This window comes from Leucopleurus acutus (assembly GCF_964270905.1).
Source record: "Leucopleurus acutus genome assembly, chromosome: 2".
Lineage (NCBI taxonomy): Eukaryota > Metazoa > Chordata > Mammalia > Artiodactyla > Delphinidae > Leucopleurus > Leucopleurus acutus.
Genome location: NC_139143.1, coordinates 25,981,587 through 26,002,345, shown reverse-complemented (window position 1 = coordinate 26,002,345; position 20,759 = coordinate 25,981,587). Strand labels below are relative to the sequence as shown.

Genomic DNA, 20,759 nt, shown 5'->3' with positions numbered 1-20,759 from the left:
CCTCCTTGTATACTTTTATTGTTATCTAGTGTTTATGTCTCATTTTGTAACCCTAGTAGACATTATTATTACTCTTTTGTAAAAATACAAACTTCATTTGTATTTGTCCAAATAGTAGCCATTTTCCTACTTTTCCATTTCTTTTTGCAACTCTGACCTTCCATCTGTGATTACTTTCCTTTCGCATCATGCACATCTTTTAGGAATTTTTTTCCAGTAAGGGACGTTAGTAGGCTCTCTTGGATTTTGGTTTTAAATGTCTTCATTTCACCTTAGTATTGAAAGATACCTTTGCAGGGTTTAATATTCTAGGGTGACCATTATTTTCTTTCATCAATTTCATTGACCAATTTCATCAATGGAAAACAGCATTCCATTCTTTCTGACTTCTAGTGGTGCTGATGAGAAATCACCTGTGACTCTAACTGGCATTTTTTTGAAGGTAATCTGCCTTTTTACTTCGGTTGCTTTGAAGATTTTCTCTTTTTTCATTTTTCTTAAATTCACAATGATGTACCTGTTGTGAATTTCTTGTTATTTATCATGCTTGAAATTCATTGGATCTTTGAATCTGTGGATTAATGCTTTTATCAGTTTTGGAAAATTTTCAACCATTATGTGCTGCATATTCTTACTCCTCTATCCTTATGGGTCTTATTAGATCGAGTGTATGGTAGACCTTACTATTTCCTCCTCACCTTTTCACTTATTTACTATATTTTTCCATGTTTTTCTCTCACTGTGCTGCATTATGAATAATTTCTTCAGACCTATCTGCCAGTCCACGAATTTTTTCTTCTACTCCGACCAAATGGCTACCAAGGGTATCCACTGCAGTTTTCATTTCAGTTATTGTATTTTTTATCTCTAGAATCTGTATGAGTCTTTTCCAGATATACTGTTTCACTTCTTATTATTCCTTATTCTCTGTAGTTTAAAAATCTATCACTTATTAATTTAAGTAGTGAATGTAATTGTTTTCAAATACGCCTGTGATATTCCTGTATTTGGGATGTGAGCCTGTTGCTGCTGTTTGTTGTTTTCCTGGTGTCACCTTTGTTCTTGAGTTCCTGATTACCATTGACTGGTCAGTCACTGACCTTGAAAAATGACTTGAGGGCTTTTCCAGAGGCCAAGGATGAATGTACCCTTCTCCAGTGAGGTTTCTCATTTGTTTCTGCCAGAGATTAGGGGACATTATCAGCTGAGAATCATCCCAAGTCAGTTCACAACCTGAGGCTCTTTGGTCAGCCCAGACTTTGCCTGCTTGGATAGTAAATTCACATAAGGACTAATCTTTAGGCACTAGAGTTACAGAGTCTTCTTTTTGCCTCCCCTTTCCTTTCATTTTAAATTTATTATTCTTTTCAACATGAAGACATTCCTGAGCTTATCTCCCCTTACAATAAGTATTTAGCCTTTTGGGGTCCCAGTTCAGTATAAACAGAATCTCTCTTAAGTCTTACCACTTTAGGGATTTCATGAGACTTAACTTCTGTCCCCTTTTCCCCATACAGCCTCTGAAATCCGAGTATGCGGCACTGACAAATGCCTTTCATGGGCAAGCAGCTTTGGTTCTGATATCTAATAGTTCACTAACCTCTCTGTTAACAGGCTTTCATCCAAAAATTAGCCTCGAGGTTCCTCAGTGTTTCTTAATCTCTTCAGTGTTTTGAACGTTATTCTTGTGTTTTCCCCCTGGCATTTTTCATTGTTCTTGTTGAGAGAGTTGTGACACAAAACTCAGCATTCCATAATCAGAAACCATAAAGTGTCCAATCAGTTTTTATGGAATCTTATTCTAAATTATGAATGGATAGCCAGTGGTCACCAGATATTTGAGAAAGAAATATTATATGAATGATAGAGAATAAAACAAACAAAAAGAAAAGGTAATTTGGTAGAAACAAATTATACAGAGAAAAATAAATTAACCTTCTCCCCACTATCATTATCTTTTTATCCTTAGAGAGATAAGATACTGAATCTGTAAAACAAGAACAAGATGCTATTTTAAAAGAACACTGGAGAATAAAACAAGAGCTCTTGAAAGTTAAAAAAATAATGCTAGCAGAAGTGAAAAAATTCCTATAAAAATTTGAGACTTAAAATGGAGAGAATCTTGCATAAAGTAAAACAAAAATAGAAAAGATAGAAAATAGGAAAGAGAGAGAGAGAAGATAAAAAAATTAGAGTATTAAAATCATTCAGTAGTATTCATAGGAAATATAATTTGGGAGACTTACAGTACTTATTCTACATTTACTTTTTTTAAAAAAATTATTTATTTAATTTATTTATTTTTGGCTGCGTTGGGTCTTTGTTGCCGTGCATGGGCTTTCTCTAGTTGTGGCGAGCGGGGGCTACTCTTCATTGCAGTGCGTGGGCTTCTCATTATGGTGACTTCTCTTATTGCAGAGCAGGGCTCTAGGCACGCGGGCTTCAGTAGTCGTGGCACGCGGGCTCGGTAGTCGTGGCTCGCAGGTTCTAGAGCGCAGGCTCAGTAGTTGTGGTGCATGGGCTTAGTTGCTCTGCAGCATGTGGGATCCTCCCAGACCAGGGCTCGAACCCGTGTCCCCTGCATTGGCAGGTGGATTCTTAACCACTGTGCCACCAGGGAAGCCCTGCATTTACTTTTAATATACTAGGTTGGCATTTATCTTTCAAATTTGGGGTTGTAAATAATTTTCTCTCACAGTTGCAGTTAATAATGCATTTGCAGATTTTTGCTTCCTACTCCTGTGACTTTTGGATCTGCTGGCTTAAATGTCTTTCTAAGGGAGGAATGATTCCTCAGGGAATGCACAAGTGGCTCCATTATTATGGGAACTGAGACTGCCATGTGTTCATTTGGGGCTCTTCATGCCTCTGAGTCAATAGGGGAAGAGCAGATTACTGATCTGGTTGAACTGACTGATCTCAGTATCAAATTGCTGCTATACAATGGGGTGAAGGAGGACCATGTCTGAACCCAGGGGATTCTCTGAAGTGCATCTTAGCAGTTGTATAACTAGTTTAATGAAGATTGACGCAACCCACAAAGGCAAAACCACTAAGGACCCGGACAGTTCAGGAATGAAAATCTGAATCATTTCACCAGGTCAGCACCTTGACAAGGCAAGGTGCTGACTGAAGACAAGAAGATCATAGAATGGGTAGTAGGAGAATGCATTTTAAAATATCAACTCAACTCATGAAGTTTTAAGAGTCAAGAACCTATGCGAGGAAGGTTGGTAGTGCTTACTTTTATAACTGGAAGCTGGATTGTCATGGAATAGAGTTCTTAAGGAATGTTTTTGAAAATCCTATGCAAAGGAACTCAGGGCAAAAAATTAAAGCAAAGTCAAAAAGCAAATGTCAAGCTGAGAGATTAAATATTATAAAGGGAAAGTCTCCCTAATATATAAAGATCAAGAGGAAAAAAACCTTTAAAAATCTGGTAGAAAAATGGACAAAAGACATGTAAGGATAGTTCACAAAAGATAGGCAAAAGGCCTTTAAATATTTGAAGACATCCAACTTCACTAATAAGAAAAATGCATTGAGATACCATTTCTCACCTATCAGCTTAGAAGAATCCACTCTGTTGGCAAGGCTGAGGGGAAACAGGCATTATTATATAACCCCTCTCAAGGTAAATTTGACAGTACCTAATAAAATTACATATACATTTACCCTTTGACTCAGCAATTCCACTTTTAGGAAATTATACCGAAGGTACATCTCTAGCAATATGAAAAAACATACGTACAAGGTTTTCCATTATGGCATTATTTGTAATAGCAAAATATAATCTATATTAATATATATTATATTGATATTTATATACCAGCATAAGTTAATAATGGGGCAAACCCTAAAGTTGAATAAAAAAAGAAACAAACCTAATTGGATATCAAATTACATAATCACAGAGGAAAATTTAATTCAAATAATTTTTAAACATAGTATTCTGAAAATGCCACCTTTTTTTGCCTAAGAACAAAAAGCACTAGAAAAGAATCTTAAATTTCACTTAGTAGGTTTGCTGTTAGTAATGGGCGTAGTCATAATTCAGAACTATTTTGTGTGTATGAGAGAAGTACAAAGATGGAAGGAGAAAGAGGAAGAATACACAGGATGCTGGATTTTAATTGGTGGTGTCAGTGTGAGCTCACAATTTTAAAGAGGCCTAGAAAGCAGTGACTCCCTAGGAACAATAAGCAAACACAGTGCCTGGATCAGGGCTTCTAAATACCATTCCTCAGTAAAAGAAACCAGAGCTCCTTAGAATGGTTAGTTCCAGGTCTAGAGTGCAAAAGTGTAAGGTGAGCCTGGAATACCTTGCTGCACACCAAAGCAAAAAAGTGTTTCCCAAATCACAGCATCACAGGACACAGGATCCAGCTTGAAGACGATCCCAGTAGCCAAGGCTGATACAACTTGAGCATCAGAGAAGATGTGGCACATATATACAATGGAATATTACTCAGCCATAAAAAGAAACAAAATTGAGATATTTGTAGTGAGCTGGGTGGACCTAGAGTCTGTCATACAGAGTGAAGTAAGTCAGAAAGAGAAAAACAAATACCGTATGCTAACACATATATATGGAATCTAAGGGAAAAAAAAAAAAGGTCATGAAGAACCTAGGGGTAAGACGGGAATAAATACACAGACCTACTAGAGAATGGACTTGAGGATATGGGGAGGGGGAAGGGTAAGCTGGGACAAAGTGAGAGAGAGGCATGGACATATATACACTACCAAACGTAAAATAGATAGCTAGTGGGAAGCAGCCGCATGGCACAGGGAGATCAGCTCGGTGCTTTGTGACCACCTAGAGGGGTGGGACAGGGAGGGTGGGAGGGAGGGAGACGCAAGAGGGAAGAGATATGAGAGCATATGTATAAGTGTAACTGATTCATTTTGTTACAAAGCAGAAACTAACACACCATTGTAAAGCAATTATACTCCAATAGAGATGTTAAAAAAAAAAAAGAATTCTGGTTATAGACTATAACATATCTGAATGTTTTTTTAAAAAGAAAAAGGAAGAGGCTTGGGCTAGACCTTTGCGAATGAATTCAATTTAAATAGATGGAGAAGAAAGGTGGTTCAGTCAGTATGAACAAAAGAAGGAAGTGATGAAGAAGACGGCATAATTCAGGAGCTCGGAGTGGGGGGGGGCACTTGGTCCAGCTAGGTTGTCAGGGACACATAGGGATCAGTAAGTGTAAGATTTGGTAGTTTAGACCATCACTGCCAATCTGAAGATTAGACTTCGAGTGCGGTGGCAATGGGGAGCCGCTGTAAGTTTCTGAGCAGAGGAGTTATATGAGGAAGTGACGGAATAGGTGTTTTGGGGAGATGACTGGCAGCTAGATGGAGGCAGGGAACAGAGGGATGGCAAGCAAGGAGGTCAGCGAGGAAGTCTTTGCAAGAGGTGCTGGGGGCCTGCAAAGAGCCTGGAAATGGATAAGGAAAAAAATGGCTGAAATTTAAAAAAGCATTTCAGAGGATGAATAGACAGAACTTATTCCTCTGATAAGGGACAAGGGGAGAGTCAGTGGCTCTGAGTTTCCGTGCTGAAGGGTAGAAGGACGATGATGGAGCTGAGCTAACTATGAAGAGCAGAGAATTGAGTTTTGATCTATTTTGAACTGGTTTTGAATATAGTGACTGTGAACCAATCGCATTTTGATGTTTACAAACCTCAAACAGGTCGCGTGTCCCACGTTGGGGGTGGTATTGCTGGGCTTTCTCAGTCAGCTTGATCTCTTACAGAGCTCAGGTGAAAGCAGGGCTCTGGTGTTTTCCTGAAGCTGCTGCCAGTGGTAGGATTTTGTACTGCTTCACAGACAATGCTCAGAACCATGTCCCTGTGGAATCCCAGTGGGCTACTCTGAGTGAGTATAACATCACCTCCTGGTTGGGCCAGAAAAGAATTTTCAAGGCATAACTCGAGGCGGGGGGCTCCCCCGTATGAAATTGCTCTTTCATCCCTGCCGTGAAGCTTGAATGAGGGGACTCTGTGCTTTGTGGCTGTCTGGCTTCATCAGAGGATGGCTGCCGTCTTCACCCACCCGGCGCTCTTGCTTGGCTAGAGGAAGCCTGTCCTGAGCTCTCATAGTGAAGAGGCTTCCCAGGCAGCCTTCCTCCCCTGCACTCGTGGCATTCACGTGGCATGGCCATAAATTATGCCCAGCGTGTTCATTTTCAGTTTAAACGTGTTCTCATCCCAGAGGAGCAACTAATGGCGTCAGGTTACTGATGTGAAAAAAGCCTGCCGCTGCAGCGACTATGGATTAATGAAATAGCAGCCGTGGAGGCTGGGGCAGCAATAAATTGTCAGCCACCGGTGACGTGGATTTTAAATTATATCCTCCATCTCCGTTCCCCTTCTCCAAAATTATTTAGCTGTAGAGTTGTTTGTTAAATGTTTGCTTTCTATTAGAAGTTGGTGCAGGCTGGGCCCCTTCCTTTAAAGGGGCTTTTCTCAGAAAACTGGAGGTGGGCTGAGAGGGGTTTAAAAGCCTATCATGCTTTCTCTAGGAGGCGTGAAGGCAAATCTCTTAATCCAGGATCATCACTGACTGATAACTTTCATTCAGAAAACTGGCAAACATGGGGCTCTATCGGTGAACTCTGCTCATTTGGCACGTAAGTTACTACCTCTACCTTCTGTTATGGCCTTTTTCTTTTCCTAGTGAGTTAAAAATTAGGAACCAAGACAATTCACAGTGTTTTCGAAAGGCAGCAAGTCTATTTTTCATTAGATGAAGGACCCCAGGGAATCCATTGATGGGCCGTAGGGAGTTCAAGAATCCCCGATCCTACAAGCAAATGTGAACAAGCAACTTGCTCATATGTACATGTTTTTCTAGAAAGAAGGTCTGTGGGTTTCATCAGATTCATTAAATGTTCCGTAACACCAAGATAGCTTAAGGGCTGCCATGGGGGACTGCATAAATGTCTACAACGTCTTTCTCTCCCAAGATCTATGTCCTTGGAATAGACTTCGTGGCTCCTCTGACTGAGAGAAGTCTATCCGCCCTTGATTCTGGGCTGGCACTGTGATTGGCTTTGGCCCACGGGAGATTAGTAAATGTGATCCAAGCAGATTGGAAAAGTGCTTGCACTTTGGGGCTTGCCTACTTACTGTTCCTGGAAGCCTGCTGCAATGTCAACAAGGCTGGGCTAGCCCAATGAGCTACATGGCCCCAGTCACCCTTGTTTCCCCAGCAGACCCAGCAGCAACTGCAGACAGTGAGTGTGCCCAGCTGAGACCAGCCAAGCCAACCAAGGTCTGTGGATTTCATTAAAATCACTAAATGTTCCATAATGCCAAAAGAGTGCAAGGGCTGCTACGGTGGACTGCATACATGGCCACAACTTCTTCCTCTCCACACATCCATGCTCTTGCAGTGGGACTTTGTAAGGGCAGGGGTATGTGGAGCCTGGGCCAAACCAGAAGCAACTGTCCAGCCAAATTGCTGACACACAGAATAGTGAACAAAATAAGTGTTATTTGGGGATAGTTTATTATGCAGTAAAAGCTAACTGATATAAATACCATATCACACAGTGTGCATTTTGAGGATGAGGGGCACACCTTATTCAGTCTTTATATCTCTTTCTCCTAAAAACACAATAACCATTCAATATGTATTTGTTGAATTGGGTAGAACTGGTCTCTCAAAAAGACTGAGATTCAGCCACTTTCTCAAGGTCACAATAAATCAGGAGAGATCCCAGAGCATCTAACTCCAGGCCTCAGTTTCCTTACTTATAAAATGGGCTTCAAAACACCTACCTTGTTGGGCTCCTGTGGCTATTAGAGATACTGTGTGCTTTAGAGGTGCCTGATACTTGATGGACAGTAGCCCGAGCCAAGCACGCTGATGAAACGGCTGCAGAACTCATCAGCGTCGCGAGATCAGGCACGTTTCAGTGATCACAGTGCCCACCAGGTGTTCACGTGGATCCCAGTTTCTAGGCGTCAGCTTTCTCTGCTGCAGAATGAGGTTGGTTCCTTCTGGCTCGACCAGACGTCCACGTGTCATTCTGACATGGCTGCCGCCGCAGTGAGGCCACGTGGCCGGAGGACGTGCCACTCCTTCTGGGGTGGTGGGGGAAGCTCCTGAGTTGCTGCTCTGGATTCCGCCATCACTCCCTGTATCTCATTTTCTTGCTTGTAAAATAAGGTGTGGGTGACAGGAAGCTCTCTGAGACTCCTGTCAGCTTCAGTAATACTCCTGGAGTCTTCTCTAAGCCTGAGGGACTAAACTGCTCACAGGATCACGGAGCCATGAAAGAAGTTATTATTTGCTAGAGGAAAAGAAAAGGTTTCTGTATTTGTCTAAAGCAGAAAGTGGAAAAGCAGGCCGCAGAATTGGGGAATAACAGTAAGAAAAGAAAGCAAACCTGATTTGGGCTGGGATGCTAGAACCCTGCTTCCTGCAGGATAATGGAGCCCCATGCTATGTAGATCACAGGGTCGAACCTTAGACATAGAGATTTATAGAAGAAAATTCCCCTTCCAAAAGCATGACATACACAAAGGGTTATAAAATGCTCAGAATGAGTTACACAAAGAGCCATGAGACATATGAAAAACAGTTTTCTTTTTTGTCCATTAAGACCTCCTGTCCTTTTCTAATAAAACCTAACATGACGTCTTTCTAGGATTTAGAGTAAAACTTCTTGTGTTGCAGATGTATTTGGAAGTGAATCATGGACATACATATCGTTTACCGCAAGCAGTGAAGACATCTGAAAATCTTGCTTCTTGCCAAAATGGACATTAAGATTTTGCTTGGAAGCAAATATGAAAACATTGATTTTTATCCAACTATCCCTCCGTTTATCTAAGGAGAAGGTTACAACTTATTCTGTTATGCTTTTAATAGGATTTTCTATCTTTAATGCTGAGATCTTAAACATTACCAGTGAGTAAGCAAAGAAAACAATTAGCAGATGGCATTTTCAACCAAATTTTTTATATTTATTATAATCGTGCTTCTCTACAACTAAAGATTCATGTGGTGTGCAAACCATATGTCTGACTTTATTTACCAAAGTAAATACAGAACAGCATTTCTAGTAGGGGAGGTTCACACAACAAACAAAATATAGAGTGTGTGACCTCAATAAGGCATTCAGTAAAGGTATAAGCTGTCTCTCCCTCTATGGGGGGGGGGGTTCCCTTAGGGTGCTCTGATGTTGGCATCACATTCTTCTAAGAGCAGAATCAAATCTTCAATCAGGCTGTGCTCCCTGCCATGTGTCACTCTCATAATATCAAAAGCCTAAAGGGAAGAGAAAGAAGACGGATTAGAACCCCAAATTAGGCAGGTCCCTGCCTGCTCCTCATCTTTTCCCATGACACCAGGAGCCCGAAGAAGCCCAGAGTCTGCAGTGTGAGCAGCACGGTGGTTCTCCACACTAGCAATGAAGTGACAAGGGTGATTCTGTAACGTGGTGCTTGGACAGCAGACTTACTACTTGAGTCGTGCTGGGCCTGCTGTGCAACAACAATCTTCAGGGATTATTAGAGCTTAGGTTTGGTGTAGGTAAAGAGGTTTGAGAAGAGTTACTAAAATGATTAAGTAATAGTAAAGATGAACTACTATGCTGCTATCGCCTTAAAATATAATTTTCATTTTCGCATGCTGCATTTAATTCTCATCTATATGCACTGTGGGCTTCCCTGGTGGCGCAGTGGTTGAGAGTCCGCCTGCCGATGCAGGGGACACGGGTTCGTGCCCCGGTCCGGGAAGATCCCACATGCCGCGGAGCGGCTGGGCCCGTGAGCCATGGCCGCTGAGCCTGCGCGTCCGGAGCTTGTGCTCCGCAACGGGAGAGGCCACAGCAGTGAGAGGCCCACGTACCACAAAATAAATAAATAAATAAATAAATAAATAAATAACTGAGGACATTGGGGGTTCCATGGAGTATATGCACTGTGATACATATAATGTATACATACAATTTTTGTATTCTTTTCATGTCCTATGACATTAGAACACTGGCATTTTGACAGTCCCTGCCTTCACTCCCCATGTTCAATCTTCACTAAATCTTGCCAATTCTACCTCCAAAATATTTCTGAAATCTGGATGGGTTTGTGATCACTTCAGTAATAGAGTGTGATGATGGAATTAATGCTACTGACTTCCAAAGCTAGGTCAGAAAGGCCATGCAACCTTTGCCTCGTTCACTACTGTGTCTGCTCCTGGAACCATGAGCTTCCGCGCTGTGAGGAAGCCCAAGCCACATGGGGAAGCCAAGTGGAGATGCTCTGGTTGAGAGTCCTAGCTGAGTCCATCTTGCAAGTCATCCTAGCCTAGACATCAGAAATGTGCATAAAGAAGTCTACAGATGATTTCAGCCATCAGCCAAAAGGTAGCCAGAGTCCAGTCTTCCCAGCGGACACTGTGGAAAAGAGGCGTTATGGAAAAGAGGCGAGCCATTCCTGTGGCGATCCGTTTGAATTCCTGACTCAGATCATCGGTGAGCATAATAAAAGGGTGGTTATTTTACTCTGCTGAGTTTTGGGGATGGTTTGTTACCGAGGAATAAATTAGAGATAAACAGTACCATCCTGCATTGCCCAAACTGGGGGCTCCCCAGCGGGGGGTGGGCACCAGACCCATTGTCTTCAATACGAACGTGCCTCGAGAGCTAGGTAAAGAGACTTTGGGGGCTGTTAGGCACCCAGAAAAGCACCTGCCTCTCAGTACCACGCTCTCAGCCTTGGCCGCACAGGAGCATCAACTGGGGGCTGTCAAAGGTACCAGCGCCCAAACCCCACACGTGGTCAACTGAAGCCTGTTCTCTGGGGGTGAGGCCTGGGCTCAGGAGATTCTAACGTGCCCTCAGGGTTGAGAACGACCGATACAGTGAGCTCTCACCAAATAATAACAACTATTTATTATTCAGTGGTGACTTACAGCCAACATAATTACCATTTTACTGCCTGTGTACAATTCTACTCTTAGAAATTTAGATCACTACCAAGTTTTTGTTATGATGTAGCTCTTCTAGCATAGGACTTTTTTGCCTTTGCTGAATATTTGCTTAAGATAAATCTCTGGAGGTGGATATTCTTGGGTATGAACCTCTTTAAAGCCACAGAGACTTTAGAGCTGCGGAGCACCCCTTCATTCTACTGGGTGTTCAGGGCCAGGAGTGCTTTTGGCCTGTGTTCCTGGCTTTTTGGCCTCTTTAAAAATGTTCCCGGGCTTCCCTGATGGCGCAGTGGTTGGGAGTCCGCCTGCCGATGCAGGGGACATGGGTTCGTGCCCCGGTCCGGGAAGATCCCACATGCCGCGGAGCGGCTGGGCCCGTGAGCCATGGCCGCTGAGCCTGCGCGTCCCGAGCCTGTGCTCCGCAACAGGAGCGGCCATAGCAGTGAGAGGCCCGCGTACCGCAAAAAAAAAAAAAAAAAAAGTTCCCTTTAGCTGGGATAAAGGAAAACAGGCAGACAGACGGGGTCTAGATTTCGCTACTGTGAGAGGAAAAAAAGGGAAAGGCCCGCCACCTCAGGCTCTGGTGTCCCAGCCTGGAAAAGAGCTCTGCCCGTGGCGTTGGCTGTAATCCTGCACTGGCAGGCCCATCACCTGTGACATGCCAGCTGGAAAACCAGAAGGGGGCTGTGATGAGTCAGGGCCATGAGGATTTGGTTCTTAGTAACCTGAGTGGGTCTGCCCTGTGGGTGCAGAGCATCTGCAAGCAAATCCCGAGGTGCAGTGGGGCGGGGTGAGGGGTGTACGAGATCGAGGGGAGGAGTTGGGAGTAGCCTCCACCTTGGAGGCAGCCAAGCTCGGTGACATGCCTCTGGGCAGAAGATCAGCAACAAATGTTTGATGCCATTCAGGGAACAAATGTCTCCTGTCTCCCTCCCGCCCCACTCCCCAGGTCCTCTGTTGTTCTAGACATCTCAAGGTCCCAGGCAGGGGCCTGCATGAGAGCGCGATTGTAAAAAGAGACTGGAGAGATGCTTTGAGCCCTTCGTGGGAAATTCTCTCACTCGAAAGCTGCTTAGATGTTCTCTTCCCTTCCACTCGACAGAGGACCAGCTGTACTTGTGATCTGACAAAGGAGGGTGAATGGGCCAGGAGCATCACCTGAAAAGCTCTTTGCAGAAAGAGAAAGAACGCTCCTCCAAGCCCCATGGACAGGTTGGCTGGAGAAAGGCCTGCCTGACCTGTGAGGGCTCTCGCCCTCCCGGCCCCTCACAGCTCTCTGCTGGGTGAGGGCCTGGCCTCGTTTCTCAGGAGAACTCCCAGACCAGCTTCTCTGTGTCCTCCTGTTTTATTTCTCCAGGTTCCTCATCTGGAGAAAGTTCCGTGCTTCTCAGGGACTTGACTCAGAGGCTGCATGACAGTCATCTTCATACCACTCTGAAGGGTAAGGTCGATCTGCACGTTTTCAGACGTATTATAGCTTCAGCTTCCTTCCTCGCTGCCTTTCTTCCAGTCATACGTTTCACTTTCTCCTCCCTTCCAGCTTTAAGAATAAGGCCTACGGGGCTTCCCTGGTGGCGCAGGTGCTCCGCAACGGGAGAGGCCACAGCAGTGAGAGGCCCGCGTACCGCAAAAAAAAAAAAAAAAAAGAATAAGGCCTACTCCTCAAGAGACAAAGTTAATTGTGGCTGATCTGGAGTCTTCCTGTTCATTCCTGCTCATCCCACAGCACAGCAGGTGCCTGAGCATCAGAGGAGGCTTCCGGCCCTGCAACCCTTCACCAACTGCAGAGCCACAGCCAGGAAGGGAAGCCACTTGGCCTTGCCCAGGCCTCACTTCCATACCACCCAGCCTGCTTCCTTGCAGGAGGGCCACAAAGACCATCTGGTGCAATGTCCTCATGTTTGGCCTGAGAGGGAGCCCAGGGTGAACCCCGTGTTCATTCCATGACTGCACTGTGCAGCCTCCACCTGCAAACAGTCTTCAGTGACCAAGGAGAGGGCCTGCAGGGTCTCTGAGGTGTGGCTTCTGAGACACCCTGAGGAGCCGTGAAGGTCTTCCTAGTCAAGATGCTGCTGGTTGTGACCTACGTTCTCTTATTTGGTGGTGAATGCAGCACCGGTAGCAAAAGTGGGGCGGGGGCAACGCCTGGGTGTGTATGTGTAGGATTTGAGATACTAAGGTTAGAGGATCCTATCCACAGGGGTGGCTAGAAGCAGAGAGGAAATGGGCATAGCTGGGTGCAGAGGACCACATTGAAGAGACTGGAAAAAATCCATACCATTTGTCTAGAAGGTAAAACCAGGTATAAATAGGATTAACAAGTAAACACTAATTTTCTCTGAGTGATGGGTGGGGTAGAAGAGAAAAGGAGAGAAAAAAAAATAGGATTTAGTAATGTGCAAACTATGGTGATGACTGTGTTCTCTCTCTCTGTGTGTGTGTGTGTGTGTGTGTGTGTATGTGAGAGTAATATGGCAGGTTGAGTATACAGGACGGGAAGCCAAAACTCAGACTTGGTCCGGCAGGACGTCTGGTCCTTGTCTTGGACATCACCTGGGCCTACAGGTGAGCTGGGGCAGCAGTTCTCAGCGATGTAGGAAGGGAGCCCTATGTAGCTGTCAGCACAGGCTGCCTCTGCATGGCGGCCACAGCCCCTCAGCCCAGCAAGAAGATGAGGAGGTCTTTTTTTCCCCAAAAACAAAGTTATAGTAAATCTCTGACAAACCAGGACAATTGTTTCCTGTAGCTCTGTGTCTCCCTTCTCTCAGCCCCTCCCAACTGCCACACATGCACATGTCAGAGAGAACAATTTTGATTTAATTTCCTGCAGCAATATGTAAAACAGATTAAGGAAATATAAAATCAGAGCCAGCCTGTGCTGGGAAAAGCTTATCTCTTTCCATTAAATTTTATTTTTTTAATGGTAGCATTTAAAAAGAGCCTGCCTGTATTCTTCCACAGAGGACCTATTTGAAGCCTTCAAGGGGGTGTTGCTGCCCCCCGTGTACTGACTCTAAATGTCACATGAGAAATGGAAGCACAGATTGTCTGCCACATGACAGGCATGGCTCACTCAGGAGTAAAGATAGGTTCTTTGAAAGATCGGGTCCCCAGAACTGATTTCAATCTCATCACAGCTTTTTTTTTCTTTTAAGTAATTGTAGAATTGTGGGTCATATATTAAATAAAATGAATTAAATTATGATTTAAAGTTGCAAACAATATAGCTTTCTTATTAATTTTTAATAAAAATATATTAAGCTTATCGAGGATCTCATATACTCTCTACAAAAAGCCTGAGGGAATTCAATAATGACTTCCCCAAGCAGGATTTAAATATGGATATAAATCAGAGGGAAAAGAAATGTATGCATGATAAAAACCTCTGGAATCAGATCACAAGAGGGGAAAATGCAGGCAAGTTTTCTTACTCTGCCCACCTCAGGATGAAAGCAGAGTAGAGGGGTGGGAGGTGGTGGGCGTGCGCTGGGGCATCCAAAGCAGGACACGTAGGAAGACAGACCTGCAACCCATCAAGCAGCTGCAGAGCCACAGCAGCCCTTCGCAAGGGGCAGCAGGAAATCCCAAAGCCTTGGATGACCTTCCTGAGCTCACAGCACCCCTGCTGATCCACTGTGCTCTCCACCTTGTACAGAATCCACCGAGAGGACCTGTCCTCCTGGGAGGCAAGATTCCTTAAAGAAAAGATCTATCCATTCATACACTAAATATCGGCTAAGCAGCTGTCATGAACAAGACTTGGTCCTTGCCCTGGGAGGAGCTCTGGCACAGCCAGAAATCAGGGTTCTAGCAGGACAGTGTGTGATAAAGGGAGATGTAAGGTGCTGGGGTTCCAGAGGAGAGACCCCAGAAGGGGTTACAGACATGGTGAGCTCAGGTCTGTGCCTTCCAGTGGGAGTAGCTATTCCAGAAAGAGTTGCTGTTGTGTTGTTATGTTTAACTAATCAATCGATCCAATGCATATTTATTGAGCACCTGAGAGACCCTGAAGACATCATGTCTCCTCCCTGAGCTCCGGTTTCCTCACTTGAGTAACGAGGAGATTGGACTAGATAAATTCTGTGGACAAAGCAAGTCCCAGACACAGAGCTAGGAGGTGCAGGTTTGGTTTCATTTCAAAATGTGTTATTGATTTCTAATTTAACTCCACTGAGGTCAGAGAATTTACTTTGTATGACAGGAATCCTTTTACATTTATTGAGACTTGTTTTATGGCCCAGAATATGGTCCTTCTTGGTATACATTCTGTGGGTACTTGAAGTGTATTTTGCTACTGCTGGGTGGAGTTTTATAAATGTCAATTTGATCCTGTTGTTGAATCCTTCTATATCCTTGCTGGTTTTCTGTCTAGTTGTCCTGTCAGTAGTTGACAGGGAGTGTTGATGTCCCCAGCTATACGCGTATCCATAAGTCTATTATCTATTTCTTCTTTTAGTTCTATCAGTTTTTGTTCCCCACATTTTGCAACTGGGTTGTTTGGTGCATACACATTTAGAATTGCTATGTATTCGTGGTAAATTGACCTTTTTTTCCCCGTTATATAATGTCCTTCTCTGTCTTTAGCAACATTTTCTTTGCTCTAAAATCGACTTTATCTGATATTAATATAGCCACTCCAGCTTTCTTTTGATGAATGGTGTTTTCATGATATATCTTTTTCCATCATTTTACTTTCAACGTGCCTATATTTAAAGCGAGTTTCCTATAGACAGCATATAGTTGGGTCATTAAAAAAATCCATTCTAATAATCTCTGTCATTTAATTAGTATATTTTAGACAATTTATATTTTTTACATAGATCACTTGCGTAATTAATGTGGTTATTCATATATTAGGGTTTTAAGTTTGCCATTAAAATATTTTTCTGTTTATTCTGTCTTTTTCTTTTTTGCTTCTATTTTCTTTTTCTTGCATTTCTGGTGGATTACTACTTTTTTTAGAATTCTGTAATGTTTTTGAGTGTATTTGTTTGTGTGTGTATATATAGAGAGAGAGACATAGACATATAATTGTCGAATATAATTGACCTAAATATTTCCACTATATACATTTAGAACCACAGGAGACAGTGTTATAAATTTTGTTTCAACTGTCAAAGATTATCTAAAAAACTCAAGAGGAGAATGAAAGTCAATTTTACTTACCCTTACTTTTGCTTACCATGTTCTTTCTTCCTGATGTTCAGAGATTCCTGCCTTTATTATTTACTTTCTGTTTAGAGAATTCCTTTAGCGATCCTTTTAGAATAGGTCCGCTGGTGACAAATTCTCTTACTTTTCCTTCATCTGAGAATGTTTTGATTTTCCCGTAACTCTTGAAGGCTATTTTGCTGAGTGTCGGTTTTTGGCTCAACAGTTCTTTTCTTTCAGTGCTTGAAAAATGTGCCACTTTCATCTGACCTCCATGTTTGTTTGTTTGTTAATATTTATTTATTTGGCTGTACCGGGTCTTAGTTGCAGCACGTGGGATCTTCCATACTGCGTGCGGGATCTTCACTGCAGCACGCGGGATCTGGTTTTAGTTGCAGCATGCGGGATCTTTGTTGTGGCATGAGGGATCTAATTCCCTGACCAGGATTGAACCCAGGCCCCCTGCATTGGGAGCACAGAGTCTTAACCACTGGACCACCAGGGAAGTCCCTGGCCTTCATGGTTTTTAATGAGAAAGCCACTGTAACTCAAATTGTTTTTCTCCTATAAGGAAGATGTCATTTTTCTCTTGCTTTTTTAGAAACAGTTTTAAATTTTTTCAATTTTTTGCTGTGTTGGGTCTTTGTTGCTGCGCACGGGCTTTTCTCTGGTTGTGGTGAGTGGGGGCTACTCTTGCGGTGTGAAGGCTTCTCATTGTGGTGGCTTCTCTTGTTGTGGAGCATGGGTTCTAGGCATGTGGGCTTCAGTAGTTGTGGCATGCGGGCTCAGTAGCTGTGGTGCACAGGCTTAGTTGCTCTGCAGCATTTGGGATCTTCCTGGACCAGCGCTTGAACCCGTGTCCTGTGCATTGGCAGGTGGATTCTTAACCACTGCGCCACCAGGGAAGCCCCTCTCTTGCTGCTTTTAAGATATTTTTGTTGTCTTTAGTTTTCAGAAGTTTGTCTAGGATGAATCTTGATGTGCATTTCTTTGGATTTTTCTTATTTGGATTCACTTAGGTTTTTTTTTTCCTTTAAGTTTTTTGTAGGTTTTAAAAAAATTTTTTTTTTATACAGCAGGTTCTTATTAGTCATCAATTTTATACACATCAGTGTATACATGTCAATCCCAATCTCCCAATTCATCCCACCACCACCACTGCCCGCCCCCCCACCGTGGCTTTCCCCTCTTGGTGTCCATATGTTTGTTCTCAACATCTGTGTCTCTGTTTCTGCCTTGCAAATCGGTTCATCTGTACCATTTTCCTAGATTCCACATATATGCATTAATATGCGATATTTGTTTTTCTCTTTCTGACTTACTTCACTCTTTATGACAGTGTCTAGGTCCATCCACGTCTCTACAAATGACCCAATTTCGTTCCTTTTTATGGCTGAGTAATATTCCACTGTATATATATATGTACCACATTTTCTTATTCCATTCATCTGTCGATGGGCATTTAGGTTGCTTCCATGACCTGGCTATTGTAAATAGTGCTGCAGTGAACACTGGGGTGCATGTGCCTTTTTGAATTATGGTTTTCTCTGGGTGTATGCCCAGTAGTGGGATTGCTGGGTCATATGGTAATTCTATTTTTAGTTTTTTAAGGAACCTCCATACTGTTCTCCATAGTGGCTGTATCAATTTACATTCCCACCAACAGTGCAAGAGGGTTCCCTTTTCTCCACACCCTCTCCAGCGTTTGTTGTTTGTAGATTTTCTGATGATGCCCATTCTAACTGGTGTGAGGTGATACCTCATTGTAGTTTTGATTTGCATTAGTCTAATAATTAGTGATGTTGAGCAGCTTTTCATGTGCCTTTTGGCCATCTGTATGTCTTCTTTGGAGAAATGTCTGTTTAGGTCTTCTGCCTATTTTTTGATTGGGTTGTTTGATTTTTTAATATTGAGCTGCATGAGCTGTTTATATATTTTGGAGATCAATCCTTTGTCCGTTGATTGATTTGCAAATATTTTCTCCCATTCTGAGGGTTGTCTTTTCGTCTTGTTTATAGTTTCCTTTGCTGTGCAAAAGCTTTTAAGTTTCATTAGGTCCCATTTGTTTATTTTTGTTTTTATTTCCATTTCTCTAGGAGGTGGGTCAAAAAAGATCTTGCTGTGATTTATGCCAAAGAGTGTTCTTCCTATGTTTTCCTCTGAGAGTTTTATAGTGTCCGGTCTTACATTTAGGTTTCTAATCCATTTTGAGTTTATTTTTGTGTATGGTGTTAGGGAGTGTTCTAATTTCATTCTTTTACATGAAGCTGTCTGGTTTTCCCAGCACCACTTATTGAACAGACTGTCTTTTCTCCACTGTACATATCCTTGCCTCCTTTGTCATAGATTAGTTGACCATAGGTGCCTGAGTTCATCTCTGGGCTTTCTATCCTGTTCCATTGATCTATGTTTCTGTTTTTGTGCCAGTACTATATTGTCTTGATTACTGTAGCTTTATAGTATAGTCTGAAGTCAGGGAGTCTGATTCCTCCAGCTCCGTTTCTTTCCTTCAAGACTGCTTTGGCTATTTGGGGTCTTTTGTGTCTCCATACAAATTTTAAGATATTTTGTTCTAGTTCTGTAAAAAACGCCATTGGTAATTTAATAGGGATTGCATTGAATCTGTACATTGCCTTGGGCAGTATAGTCATTTTCACAATCAGTTACCTTCTTGAATCCCCAGGTAGATTTTTTTATGTTCAGTGGCATTAATTACATTCACATTGTTGTGCAACCACTACCACTATCCATTTCCAGAACTTCTGTGTTATCCCAAACTGAAACTGTGTACCCACTAAACAATAATTCTCCATCCCCTTCTCTCTCCAGCCCCTGGTTATCACTATTTTACTTTCTGTCTCTATGTTTTTGACTACTCTACATACCTGATATAAATGGAATCATACAATATTTATCCTTTTGTGACTGGCTTACTTCACATAATGTCTTCAAGTTTCATCTATGTGGTTTCATTTTTAAGGCTGAATAATATTGTCTGTATATTCCACATTTTGTTTATCTATTCATCTGTCCATGGACATTTAGGTTGCTTCCACCTTTTAGCTAAGCTATTGTTAATAATGCTTGCTATGAACATTGGTGTACAAATATCTGTTCAAGTCCCTGCTTTCAATTCTTTTGTGTTTATACCCAGAAGTGGAATTGGTGGATCAAATAGTAATTCTGTGTTTCATATTTTTGAGGAACTGCTATACTATTTTTCCACAGTGGCTGCCCCATTTTGCATTCCTGCCAGTAATACATAAGGGTTCCAGTTTCTCCACATCCATACCAATACATGTTGTTTTCTGTTTTTTTTCCTTAATAATAGCCATCTTAGCAGGTGAGAAGTAGTATCTCATTGTGGTTGTGGTTTGCATTTCCCTAATGATTGGTGATGTTAAGCACCTTTTTACGTGATTTTTAGCTATTTGCGTATCTTCTTTGGAGAAATGTCCATTCAGGTCCTTTGCCAATTTTTGAATTGGGCTGTTTTGGTATTGTTTTTGAAGTTCAGGCATTCTCTCTATATTCTGGAAATTATTCACTTATCAGATACTTGATTTGCAAATATTTTGTTCCATTTTGTGGGTTGCCTTTTTACTCTGTCGATAGCATCCTTTGATGCACAAGCATTTAAAATTTTGATGAAGTTCAATTCGTCTATTTTTTCTTTGTTGCCTGTGCCTTTGGTGGCATATCCAAAAAAGTCATTGCCAAATCCAGTCTCATGAAACTTTTCTTCTGTTTTCTTCTAAGAGTTTTATAGTTTTAGCTCTTATATTAGGTCTTTAATCCATGCATTAGTTTTTAAAAATATAGTGTTAGGTAAGGGTCCAACTTTATTTTTTGCATGTGGATATCCAGTTTTCTCAACACCATTTATTGAATGGACTGTCCTTTCCTCACTGAGTGGTCTTGGCACCCTTGTCAAAAATTATTTGACATATATCTGAGAGTTTATTTCTGGCTCTCTATTCAATTTCATTGGCTTATATGGCTGTCCTTATGCCAGTACCATGTTGTTTTGATTACTGTAGTTTTGTAGCAAAATTTGAAATCATAAAGTGTGAGTCCTCCAACTTTTTTTTTCTTTTTCAATATTGTTATGCTATTGGGGTCTTGAGGTTTCATATGGATTTTAGGATGGATTTTTCCATTTCTAAAAAAAAATGTCAGTGGATTTTGACAGAGATTGCATTGAATCTATAGACTGCTTTAGGTTGTATTGACATCTTAAAATGATATTAAATCTTTCAGTCATGAACATGGAATATTATTCTGTTTATGTCATCTTTAATTTTTTTCAGCAGTGTTTTATAGTCTTCAGTGTATAAGTCTTTTACCTCCTTGATTAAGTTAATTGCTGATTATTTTATTCTGTATGATGCTATTAGAAGTGGAACTGTTTTCTCAATTTCCTTTTGGGATCATTCCCTTTTGGGATCATTCCCTATCAGTGTATAGAAACACAACTGACTTTTGCATATTAATTTTACATCCTCCCACTTTGCTGAATTTCTTAGTTGGAACAATTTCTTTTGTGGTATCTTTAGGGTTTCCTACATATAAGATCATGTCATCTATGAAGAGAGAGAATTTTACTTTTTTTCAATTTGAGTGCTTTCACTATTATTTCTTCAAGTACTTTTCCCA

General features: G+C 42.0%; 1 protein-coding gene across 2 annotated transcripts in view; it reads right to left on the bottom strand.

The window, feature by feature from the left end:
* Positions 1-9,004: 9,004 nt before the first annotated feature.
* SMYD3 (SET and MYND domain containing 3) overlaps positions 9,005-20,759 on the bottom strand; it is a 708,690-nt gene continuing 696,935 nt past the window's right edge. For both annotated transcript variants that reach the window (XM_082833475.1, XM_082833476.1), the window contains one exon: positions 9,005-9,290. In XM_082833475.1, the coding sequence (XP_082689601.1) occupies positions 9,189-9,290 (102 nt within the window). In that variant the 3' untranslated portion in view covers positions 9,005-9,188. The remainder of the gene's footprint in view (positions 9,291-20,759) is intronic.